General features: G+C 33.6%; 1 protein-coding gene across 1 annotated transcript in view; it reads left to right on the forward strand.

Moving 5' to 3' along the window:
• Nucleotides 1–800: 800 nt before the first annotated feature.
• AFM (afamin) overlaps nucleotides 801–13,065 on the forward strand; it is a 19,539-nt gene continuing 7,274 nt past the window's right edge. Inside the window, exons 1-9 of the mRNA XM_023530852.1 lie at nucleotides 801–899; nucleotides 3,077–3,125; nucleotides 3,426–3,558; nucleotides 4,200–4,411; nucleotides 5,161–5,293; nucleotides 5,911–6,008; nucleotides 6,793–6,922; nucleotides 9,835–10,049; nucleotides 13,026–13,061. Coding sequence (XP_023386620.1) covers nucleotides 812–899; nucleotides 3,077–3,125; nucleotides 3,426–3,558; nucleotides 4,200–4,411; nucleotides 5,161–5,293; nucleotides 5,911–6,008; nucleotides 6,793–6,922; nucleotides 9,835–10,049; nucleotides 13,026–13,061 — 1,094 coding nt within the window. The 5' untranslated portion in view covers nucleotides 801–811. The remainder of the gene's footprint in view (nucleotides 900–3,076; nucleotides 3,126–3,425; nucleotides 3,559–4,199; nucleotides 4,412–5,160; nucleotides 5,294–5,910; nucleotides 6,009–6,792; nucleotides 6,923–9,834; nucleotides 10,050–13,025; nucleotides 13,062–13,065) is intronic.

The following is a 13,065-nucleotide window of genomic DNA, read 5'->3' on the forward strand; positions in this document are numbered from 1 at the left end:
ACTCATCTTATATTTTCATATCTCAGCCCTGGAACCATGAATTTTTCTTAGAAGCCCAGTATCCTTTTAGTAGAGAATTATGTTTAGAACCCAAGATGTGGACACTAAATGTGCTCCTTTCTACTTGGTTGCCATTGCTTTCAGGCCCTTTTAGTAAATGTAACTAAGAAATAGATTTATTTTTCTTTGTCATGTACTTAAAAATATTTCCATATTTAGAATCATGTTCTTAGGAAAGATTTAAAAATTTGAATGATTGATTCAAATAATGCGAATATCTCTAAGACTATTGATCTTTACTATAAACTTGTTTTCTGAAAGCTTTGGTTACATGGGCATTTTCTTTGTTATATATTATATATATGTTGTATATTAGTTGTTTATTTTTTTCAAATTCTATTAAGTGTCTAAAAATTATTATTTTTGAGGTTCCTTTGATTATCAGCGAAATTTAACATCTTTCTAGTTGTGTTTCTCTTTGGCAAATTATTTATTCTAGCCCTTTTTCCTTTAACATTTGCAATATTTCAAGACTTTTTTGTAGTTGTCTATTTAACTAGGTACTGTATATACTTAACTTGTGGACTTTTTTTCTAACTCTATAGATTTTTCCAGTGAAACACAGAGATAATTTTTTCCTAGTTAATAATTAGCAAAATTTCTGCAGCGTGATCAAATAACAATCAAATATGAGGTTTGTGAGAAATAGGTTAAACGGGTTACTTTTTTACTAATAGTGTCAAAGAATAATATAAAAACTTGACTTTCCTCAATCACATTATTTTCCTTTGTGAATGTGACTTCTAAAGCAATGAAACAGTTAGAACTCAGAGGTTTTGTTATTTTAATGTTCTATTTGACTGAATCCCTAACCTTGCCCACAAAGCCTCAAGATGTAGGTAAGAAATTTACTTCTATACCAGCTAAGTAATGACTAAGTTGGGATAATTTCTATTTTCTTTTAACTTTGTTTTCTTTCAACTTAATTTTTCACTTGTTCCTCCCCCCACAGCACTAGTTTATAAATACTGATCAAATATCCTAAACTAACCTTCCCAGATTTTGTATTTTGGTGTTTTTGTGATCATATTAAGCAATCTATAGACAGAAACAGTTATCACACCCAGCAAATGGTCACCAGCCTTATGTCAGTAGAGAAAGTGTTGCTGAGAGGTATAATTTGGCTGTGAAAATATTTATATTCCTTGCAAATGTGTATAGTGTGTGGTAACAGTTGAACACTAAATTTGAGCTGGGATTTTTGTGGAACCTTTAGTTGTTTAACATATCTCTCGATCAGGTGGAAAACACCTTTAGGGTATGCAGGACCCTGCTTTCTCCAGCTGTACAGTTTATAAATCTCCCCAAGGCTTTCCCCATCCCCCATCCCCATCCCTTCTAAGTCTGGCAAAGGCAATATCAGCCTAGAGGAAAGGGTGACTTTTATGTATCTTCTACCCAAAAGAGAACATTTTGAACTTCATCTTTCGGAGGAGGTGTCTTTTTGTATTTCTTCTAGACCGGAAGGTGCACCTTGTTGGAACTTTCACAAAGGTTCCATAAGTGTCACAGTGGCCCTGAAAATGTGGATTATATCTTACTGAATTTGGTACCTCCCATAGTGCCTGTTAGTGAGACTAGTCACAGGGCTCGAAGAAGAGTGGTCATTCTTGAGTTCTCTTTCTCTTGTGCCCCTTGTTATAATTTGTTCAAAACTCCTGTTGATTTTTTGTCTTTAATATCTTTTGCATCCATGCATATCCATTTTGTATATTCATTACTTTTACCAAAATTTGTGTCCTGCTGATTTCTCAATAGAAAAATTGCAAAAGCCTCCTAATGGGCTTCTTGCTTTTTTCTATTCATCCATTCATTCTTCCATCTACTTGACATAGTTCTTATCCCTCTTTATTTATCAGGCATTATGAGAGATCCTAGCACATTAGTTATACCACTACCTGGCTGGTATTTCTTAGCATATAGAAACGATCATATTTCTATTTTATGTAAACATTTCACTGGTTCTTCATGGCTTCCAATTGAAGCCCAAACTCCCAGGTTTACATGCAAGACTCCCATAATATCGACCCAGGTCCTTTCTATCTTAGGTTCCATTATTCTTTTTTATGACTCACTTTCTCATTGTAGTGGATTAATTGACTTTTCCTAATAAATCTCAAGATTTCTCACCTTTGTGCTTTTATTCACATCATCTATCCACACAGAAAGATGAGACTTATTTTTCTGCTAGCTGAAATCTTGTATATTTTTCAGGTTTGACTCATATGCCATTTCTCCTGTAATCTACTTCTCGTTTCTCGCCCATGAAGAAAGCCTGTCATATGCTTACCTACATTACTTTAGAATGCCATTTACATTCTAAATTAGATTATACTTATGTTCAAGAGTTACTTGCATTGTGAAAGTACTTAGCGACCTGAAGTCTAGGGAAGATGTCTTTTTCATTATTGATTGCCTTGTAGTGTCCAGCACGATGATTTTCAGAAGTAAGAATTCCATAAAAGTTGTCTACATGGACAAATGTAAATGTGTTCTGATTAGTATATGCTTGTTGGGAGGGAATCAATGCTCTGAGACTAGTCCTAAGAAATTACCTAAATATTGACATTGGGCTAGCCCTGTAAACTGTGTAAACTGACCACCAGCATGCTATGGCATCTCTTGTTGTGTCTTGTTGTAGCATTACATCACATATCAATTAACTTTCATATTATTTTTCTATTCATACATGATGAATACTTAACATGGAAGTGGTGCTTGTATTTGACATTTGTGGCTGGGGAGCCATCAATGGCAAATCTAAAGTCTGGTCAGTTTGAGGTTAATTCAAGTCAATTCAATTTAATGAATATATCTCGAGGTCATAATAAGATGTGATCAAAATCCTGTATTTGGTCCATATGACTTTTTTCCTTCTTGTTAAATATGTCAAATTATTTTCTACCATCAGTTCTCTATTTCATACTTTGTAAATTTAAATATCATATGTAGCTATTTATTGGGAAAATGTTAAAATATCAGGGTATATAATAACTTAAAACTCTTTGCTTTTCAGATGACTTCAGGATTACCCAGAAATTTATAGAGGAGAATGTTGGATATATGTGAGTTTTTCTAATGATGATGATGATGTTTACCATAATCATATCTGATATATTCCAGAAATGTTAATGCTTCTTAAAAGTAATTCAATTAAATAGAAATCATATCAAAAAAGTAAATACAGCATTAATCATAAAATTCAGATGAAGCAATTGAATTGTTAAGAAGTTGTAGAATTTACAGCCCCACACTTTGATAATTTCCTGAGGCTAGTCAACAAGTAGATGCTCCTGTGAGTTTTTATTGGACATATATGGAAATTCTACAGGTAATCATTTTGTACTCTGTGTGGATTGTTGTAGCACCATCATTGCATTTGCTCAGTATATTCAGGAGGCATCCTTTGAAGAAGCAGAAATGTTGAGGAAAGCCATGACAGAATACAAAGATCAATGCTTGGCTAACATGACACTCCCAATGTGCTCAAAATTACCTGTAAGTAAATTGTTTGTATTTCTTAAACAAATTTCTTACAGCTTGAAAATGTAAAAAGAGAGATGCTCTGTACCCCTCATTTTTATTTTGCCTGGCCTAGGTATTTAGGATAAGTTAGTTTCCTAGGAGAGATGCAATTCGGTATTATGATGCACAGGAGAACTTGGCCATGAGCTTGCCAAAAACCTGGCAAAACACACAGAAGTACAGAGGCATCCTCCTTAGCTTCCTGTCTCAATGTCTACTATCTACTATCATACCCTTTTTTCTTGGCTTTTCTCAATTATAGTCACCATCTGCATCTCTAGAAAAGTATTACCAAACATCACTACTAAATACTTTACTACTACATTCACACTCTGACTCTGTCACCTTGGGAGAGGAAGAAAAAAAGCTGTAGTTTAAGAGAAATATAGGCAGCGAATAAAAAGTAAGAGTTTGATGAACCTCAGGATAGATATAGAAAGTTTCCCAAAATGTGGAATAGTTGTCAAGGGTGTGGGTTAAGATGATCTGCTGATGATATTGAGAAAATTACAATCTATTTCCTAAAGGGTGATACTCACTAATTATTATGTCATCTCAGAAGGTTGAGAAACTTTACAATGAATGAAAACTTTCTTTACTTCTCTGTTGTCTAGAATGATGTTTTACAGGAAATGATATGTGCTATAGAGGGGCTGCCACAAAAGCATAATTTTTCACACTGCTGCAATAAGGTTGACTTTGAAAGAAGACTTTGTTTCTTTCGTAATAAGAAAGCTGGTGTAGAATTTCTGCCCTCTCCCCTTACTCTGGATCCTGAAGAGAAATGCCAGGCTTATAAAAATAACAGTGAATCTTTTCTAAACAAGTAAGTTTCATTTTAGTAGAAAAATGATCTAATTGAAGAAATATTCTTAGTCTGACGAGTATCTAATCTCTATTACAAAAGAACATAGTTGTGTTCATTGATGGATTAATTCATTCGACATGTGTTATGTGTCAGATTCTGTATTCAGTGCTGAGGATATAAATATGAATACGATATAAAATCTGCTTTCAAGATTCTTTCATTAATGATGTTAATTTCATAACGTGATAAGCCCTAGAACAGAAGTTTAGCAAAAATCTGTTATCAACAATGCAGTAATTAAAGAAACAGAGACTTTTTCTGGAAAGCTGGTATACTCATTGAAACCTAAATCACTAGTTCATTTGAACATAAGTGAATATAATTCCTGAATCTCAGATGGAGTGTATCTAGGTAGCTATTCTTTAAACTTGGAAGAGAGAGCTGCTGATCATCTGGCAGCATTGGGAGGAAAGGTCAATAGTCATCTTAGTGTTCAGGATTAGAGCTGCAATCATCACTCTTATTTTGGAGGTGCCAATTTCAATGATAAGACTCTAAAAATTTTTATTGGAAACTGGATAATGCTACCTTATATTTAAGACTTTTATGATGAGAAAGCCTTTTCTGTAATTTCATTTTTACAACTGGATCTCCTTGTCTTTTCTTGTCTTTCTTTTCCCTTTCATTTTCTTTCCTTCAATTGTCTATCATTCTTTCATTTCTTTCCTGCTTCTTTCCTTCCCCTCCTTCTTTACTTTTTTTAATAGCTATATTTATGAAGTTTCCAGGAGAAACCCCTTTGTTTTTGCCCCTACGCTTCTAATGCTTGCTGCTCGTTTTGAGGTGATAACTAAAACATGTTGTGAAGAACAAGACAAAGCCAACTGCTTTCAAACAAAGGTGGGTATGACATTTATTTCATTAAAAGAGAAGGAGTCACCCAACACAGTAGACCTTTATTTAAAATTAAATGATAGTGAAAAAGTCATTTACCATTTATAACCATTCTCTTTCCACTTTTACTGGTTTTCAACTCATTGGCCATTTGTTGCTGATCTAAAAGTTCTTAGTACCTGAGATCCTCGAAAGACAATTGCCCACTTCCAAGGTTTCTCTTCTGGCTTTGTCTTTCTTGAAAATTGGAAGCCTTTTCAAAAAGCCTTAGTGAGTGTATATTCAGGGTAAAAGATGACAATTTATCTTCTATCCTTGGCAAGCCTTCTTTTAGCTAACCATATAATAGAATCATCCCAGTAGAGATGAACACTCTCACAGCACACTGTACCACTCACCTTCCCACCAAGTACAATTCAGTTATCAGAAAGACTTGCTCCACCTTCAGATGTGCTACAACTGCATATTTCTTTTGATATGTAAATTTACTACAATAAAAATCCCATAGATTTTTTTTTGTTTCTGAGCAAACTTTGAAATAATTTGGTCAACATGTAGCTAAGAAATAAGAGAATAGTGGGATTTTGCTCTTGCTTCAACAGAATTTTCTCTTTCTCCTTCAGGCAAAATCTGTCATACAATTTTTAAAAGCATTGTCTTCTTATCAAAAAAATGTCTGTGGGGCATTTTTGAAATTTGGACTGCAAGTCTTAAACTCTATGTGAGTTTTATAATATGTATTTTGTCTCTACTCGAATTTTCTTATCTGTGCTCCATTTTTATTGTCATTGATAACTTTTTATTTATATTCTTCTCAGTTCTCCAGAGATTTTAATGTGGGTCTCAATCTATGTGGACAGCTCATGACAGAACATTAGTTTGGAATGAGAAAAGACTTGATAGGTGGGGGAGACCTTAGAGAGAAAGAGGGCTACTTATGAGATATTTTTTGATTACTTAGGCATCTGAATTGGTCTGGGAGTTCCCAACCAGGATTTTAAAAGTTCCAAGTGCTTTAGACTGACTTATCCATCCATATTTGACCTTAATGACCAAGAGACAATCTTATAAGGATAAATTTTATCTCAACTGCTCACCCTAACCAATTAGTAATGGTGCTAGTTCAATATCTTGAGAAAAATTCTGAAATTTCAAATAGATCATCAGAAAAGAACTCTGTGTTGGATTATCTATGCATACCATGGGCTTACAACAGGAATTAGTGGTCCTTACAAGATGTGTTTTGCTATAAAAATTATGGAAGAGAGCACATCTCTCAGGCCCTTTTTCCCCTGACCTGATCTGGGACTCAAAATATTAGCCTAAAATTTTCAAAGTGATCGTGTGGGCCGCACAATGTATAAACAGCAATTTGGTAAAGATATCTGTGAAAAAACAAGGATATCAATGTTTATTGCAGCTACTTAAACTGTATCATCAAAGAACTCCCTCTTATCTTAGTTGCTGTTTAAATTGTCTTAGTGGTTTATTAATTCTCTTTCCAGAAACATTGCTATACTTAGTCAAAAATTCCCCAAGATTGAATTTAAGGAACTCACCTCCCTTCTAGAAGATGTTTCTTCCAAATTTAATGGATGCTGTGAAGGTGATGCTGTACACTGCATTCGAGGCTGGGTAAATATTCTCTAAAACCAAGTAAAAATAGTAATTAGACAGTCTTTTTTATTCTGAAGTTGCACTAACATGTGGCTACTTTACCACAATGAAATCAGAACGTTAATAAGTTGTTAAATAATAACATAGAATAAGTAAAATACAAGGTAAAATGTTAACAAATAAGCCTAAGTATAACACAGAACTTTGGGTATATATATACATGGAATTGTTTTTAGAGTACTCAGCAGATTCTATTTTATATGGCTAAATGTCCTTACATAAAACTTCAGGAATTTAAAATTTGTGAACATTTATTTAGGCCAAATTTTCTTTAATATTGCAAATTCTCTTTTTAAGGTATTAGAAATCAATAATAAAGCTCAGAGAATGATTTTTTACCATTATGTTTTTAACATGATGCTTTCTCTGGGTTTTCTCAGGCTATTTAGAAACATTCTTTCCAAATAAGTGAATATGACCATTTATAATGAATCTATTCTTTAAAATGATTCTCCAAGGCCATACATTGGTAAATATATTGACCTAATTTAAATTGTTCATGCACACAAAGATAAGAGAATTTCATTTAAAATATTCTGACTACTTAGTTAAAATTAGACTTTTATCCTTAGTGAATTTTACTTAGTTTTAGTGTTTTAAATTCACAGTGAAACAGTATGTTAATCAAGTAACTTGAATTTTGGAATATAAAGATATGCACATTTTATTTCAAGCAGTGGACAATAGATGTCTCTAAGAATTATTTTGTTCCTAATACTACTCTACTTAAAAGCTATCTCACTTGATATTTACCTTTATATTGTTTGATTGTCTATGAAGATATATTTACATTATATAATGTAAATATAGTATTGAATTAGAATATAATTAAAGATTTTTCTATGAAGTTTGGAGCTGAGACAAAGAGATCATATTATGTCCTCAGTTTCCTCTTTGATTACTTTATGAAGAAATAAAAGGAATTAAATTGTTGTTCATTCAAAATAGGAGTACATTCCAGACAATAAGACATATATTGCCTAGAATGATGATGGGCTTAAGTGAGATGTGTATGTTTTTGCAAAGAGTGGCTCTTTCTGGTCCTATGTACTTTATTGAAAACATGGTGCCAACTCCCATTCCATTTCTCACCCAGAGCTTCATCACATTCTTCACCCTCATTGTTAATCAGAAGACGATTCCAGGCAGGAGGAACAGCTTGAACACAGTCAGAGAGTCCTGGAAGAGCCTGGTGTTTTGATGGAACTCAATGTGGTTCATGTGAAGCTGGATCAGAGAGTAGGAAAAAATGTGCAGCCTCATTCTGGACAGTCTGGAGAAGGGATTAGGGACCAGCTTTTAAAAAATTATCCAACTAAATGCAAATCAAAAGCATAATGAGATATCATCTCACACATGTTAGAAAGCTATCATTGAAAAGTCAACAAATGACATGTGTTGGCGACGACGATGTGAAAAAAAGAGAACACTTGTGCACTGTTGGTGGGACTGCAATCTGGTGCAGCCACTATGAAAAACAGTATGGAGATTCCTCAAAAAAACGAAAAAGATATACCGTACAATCCAGCAATTTCACTTCTGGATATTAATTTAAAGAAAATGAGAATACTAATTTGAAAAAATATGTGCACTTCTATGTTCATTACAGCATTATTTACGATAGCCAAGATATGGAAGCAATCTAGGTATCCATTGATAGATGAATGAATAAAGAAATGTGATGTATATCTATTTAATAGAATATTATGCAGCAATAAAAAAGAGTGAAATCTTGACATTTGTGACAATATGGATGGATCTAGAGAGTATTATGCTAAGTGAAATAAGTCAGGCAGAGAAAGACGAATGGTTTCACTTGTACATGGAATCTAAAAACAAAACAATATCAATTAAACAAACAAAACAAAAACAGACTCATAGAAACAGAGATCAAAGGGATGATTACCAAAAGGAGAGCGAGTGAGAGAATGAGTAGAAAGGGGAAGGGGAATACAGTCAATAACAATGTGATAAGTTTGCATGGTTACAGATAATTACTAGAATTAGTGTGGTAATCACATTGTAAGGTATAAAAATGTCAAGTAATTATTTTGTATACCTGAAACTAACATGAACAATACGGTATACCAACTATACTTAAAGAAAAACATAAATTAAAAAAATTATCTAACTACTGTGAAAATAAGGTAATGTTACCCTCTCCCTTACTCCCACGAGTTTATGTGGAGGTTGAACTTGGAATGAGACATAGGAAGAGAGAATAGAGTAAGGCTTTTTATTTTGTACATTATTTGATAATTTGAACAGCTTTGAATTAATAATATCCATAGGAAAATTACAACAATGAGTAGAATAGTTTCTTATGTTTCAGAAATCATTATCTGGTAGTTGCTGTAGTAGTTCATTTGTTTATCATTCTTTTATTTTCTTATCAAATATTTATTGAGTTTCGACTATGTGCTTGGCAATGTAGTTTCAGGCCACAAGAGGAGAAATGTAGGATTATAGATATTAAAGTTACATGTCTTTGGTGGCCCTCATTGAATCACACGTAAACTCTTATGGAAAAAGAAAAAACAAAAAACCAATATTTAGAATTTAAAATGTCAATATTCCAGAGGAGTAGGGGTAAAATATTTAAAATATTAATATTTAACAATGAATGTGAATTTATGACTCTATTTTTCATAGTTATATTATCTAAAATCCTGAGAAATAAAGTTTGTTTTAATATGAAACTTCATGTGTATTAAATCAATAAAAATTTAAATAAATTTTATCTATCAAATCAACTGATGAAGCTATTTCAGATGTTATGCTCATCAATGGTTTTCATTTTATTATGAAGGGCAATCCAGCCTTGAAGAAATCGTGAAAATAACATCATTTCTCATTCTTACTTGGTACAGAGCAAAGTTATGGACCATATTTGTTCAAAACAAGATTCCATCTCCAGCAAAATCAAAGAGTGCTGTGAAAAGAAAATACCAGAGCGTGGCGAGTGCATAATTTCCTCAAATAAAGATGATAGACCAAAGGATTTATCTCTAAAAGAAACAAAATTTACTGAAAACAAAAATGTGTGTGAAGAACGAAATGCTGACCAAGACATCTTCATGGCTGAGTAACAAAACTCTATATTGAAATTTATAAGGCAAACGGAAACTTATGACTTGACCTATTTTAGCTAATTTGGGTGGAAGAAATGAGAATCATTCAAATCATTGTAAAAAATCAAGGTTATAGGTTATAGTGTTTTCACATGATTTTAAGAAAATGAAACTGTGTTATTATAGTGATGGCTAACATTTATTGAGTGCTTGATATGTGCTAGACAATGGGTTAAGTACTTTATATGATTATCTATTTTAATTCTCACAAAGTCATGTACAATAAGTATGATTTCCCCCGATTTTTCAGAAAAGCAAAATGAAGTACAGAAAAGCTAAATAACTTGTTCAAGATGCATAGCTAAAAAAATGGCAGAGTAAGGATTTGACCCCAGAATGTCTGACCTAAGAAGTTGCAGGTGTAACTGCCGTGCTATGCCATCCCACAGCTATTCAAGGAAAGACTAGTGGACTTGGAGCAAAAAAGACAAGATTTGAGTCCTGGTTGGGTCACTGGGACAAGCTAACTGCTCTATACTTTAGATCATCATATATAAAATTCATGGAATATTCATTTATTCAAAGTTTATTGGCAATTAAGTATAATCTGGGTACTTTACTAGGTTTTTATACAGGGTTTTTATCTCCAGTAAGCTTGCATCAATAGGGAGTGTGATATAGGAAGAGACAGACATATACAAATGAATGCAAGAAATACACTTTTATTTTGGACAGCACTATATGCTAAGCAATGTGAGGAGAGGGAAGGAAGTGGTCATTTGTACCTGGGGATCCTGGAAAGTCTTAATCAGGAGGAGGTTCTTGAGGAAATTTTGGTAACCTTGACAGAGAAGGCAGGGCATGGATAGAAGTATAATACTACTTGTCGCGTATTTGGCTGTGAGTAGGGAATCCACAGTGAGAGACAGGGTAGTGAGAGGCAAAAAGGGTCAAATCATGTAGGCATGCTAAGTTAATGAGGTGCCACTGAAGGATTATCAATTGAAGAACAAGGCAGAACAAAATCACCTTTGGTTTTTAGAAACAATCTGGAATGAACGCAAGTTTGGGGTTAGGTGGTTGGGTGAGTAGTTTTCAGATTTAATGAGTTGAGAAGTATGGGTGAAGAAGCAGGTTTTTCGGGGTAAGAGAATATGTTTGGATCTAACTACATTGACTTTGAGGGGCTGGCTTGTAGAGTAACTAACAGGGACTGTCATGAGACAATTTTATATGTGAACCTGGAGCTCTAGAAGGAGTTCTGGATTGAAAAATACAAGTTATTAAATACTTACTAAATTTTAAGTGCTTCTCATCTACCAACGAATTTAATTTTCAAAACAACCCTCTGATGTTGGAATACTTTATTATCCTCTTTTTATAGGAAAGGAAATTGAATCATAGAGGTTAAGTAACTTGCTGCAAAGTCACACAGCAAATATGTGGTAGAACCAGGATTCGAACACAAGCAGTCTGGCTCTAGACTCCTGATCTTAGAATCACTGTGCTCTATTGAGTCTCATGAGTCAGAGTATTAAGTCAAATTAAACTAAACCAAATGATAGATGTAATGCATTTTACTTGTACCTGACTCTCTTGTACACGTGCTCGCTAAATGAAAGCATTTTTTATCATTATCATCATCATCATCATCTTCATCATCATCACTATTACAACACAGATAGCATTTGAAGTGTGGAGAGAAATGATAAGCAACATGAACATGCTAAGTCAGAAACAGAGTTTTAAGGTGCAGTCTTTTTGGATGCAAACGTTTGACGCAAGACCTCAATGGATTTGCCAAGCTCGAGTAGGCTTCCGGGGAGTGTTGTTTGCAACATTTTGGTGGTGTGTTTTTAGGTGTAATTTTATTTTTGGGAAAAGGTCCATGACTTACATCGGATATTAAGAGGAGCACTTGATTATCTGAAAGTTAAACGATACTACTTTAGGCTATGGGAATATATCCCACAAATGGGACTGAGAAGGCAGATGGAGAAGAAAGAGAGATGATGTCAGAAAAATCAAGATTAATCAAGACAGTCAAAGGCTGTAAAACAAAAGAGGTGAAAAGAGTTTCCTGGACTTGAAAAATTCTTGTGAGGTATTGCTTTTACAAAACACGAACACCATTTTAACTTATTTTGAATGGATACGATTTTTTTATGGAGAAGAAAGTTAGCTTGGTTTAAAAAGAATGAAGTAGGCATTACATGGAACCTAAGTTCAACTTTTATACTTCCATTAATAGCAAGGTGCTTAACTAGTCAGAGACTTAGTTTCCTCAGCTATAAAATAGTATTATCTCGAAGACTAAGTGAAGTTAAATAAGAAAGTGTTTATAAATGCTACAAAGCATACTTTATCTTTTATGTCCAAAGCTTGATCCAATGCCTAGCAGCTACTAAAGGCTTAATAATTGTTGGCCTCTTTGTCAACTTTCTCCCCAAATCACACCCATCTATACCGTTGGAACCTCTTATTGAGGCCATGGAAACCATTGACAATGATTTAGAGCTGCAGGAGTGATTACTCCCATATTTGACAAGTGATAGGATGAAGTAATGGATGAAGGCCTCTCCACAATCTCTCACCAAGGTGACACTAGGAGTGGGTAGAAAGCCATATTTCCACCATCTCAAGTTGAAAGTCTGAATGAATTTTTGAACAGAATTATACTCGATAAAGTATTGGTGGCATGGTATACTATTTCTGTTGCTTTATAAATTAAATCATTTTAATAATTAATTCTAAATAACTGATGATTCTGTTCTCTCAAGCAAAATCATTGTTAGTTTAAAACATAATATAAAAGAGAATCTTTGTGAAAAGATCTCCTGTAGTCAAAACGTCCTCTTAAATTACTTCCTGACCAAACCAGCATTGGAGAGCAGACTCAGTATTAGATCTGGTTAGACTAAAAGAAAGTAGGACTTGGTATTTTGCTCTTTCTCTAAGTCTTAATATACAAAATTTTTTACACATCACAGGTTTCTTTATGAATACTCAAGGAGACATCCAGAACTGTCT

Source organism: Pteropus vampyrus, unplaced genomic scaffold, assembly GCF_000151845.1.
Source record: "Pteropus vampyrus isolate Shadow unplaced genomic scaffold, Pvam_2.0 Scaffold56, whole genome shotgun sequence".
Classification (NCBI taxonomy): Eukaryota; Metazoa; Chordata; class Mammalia; order Chiroptera; family Pteropodidae; genus Pteropus; species Pteropus vampyrus.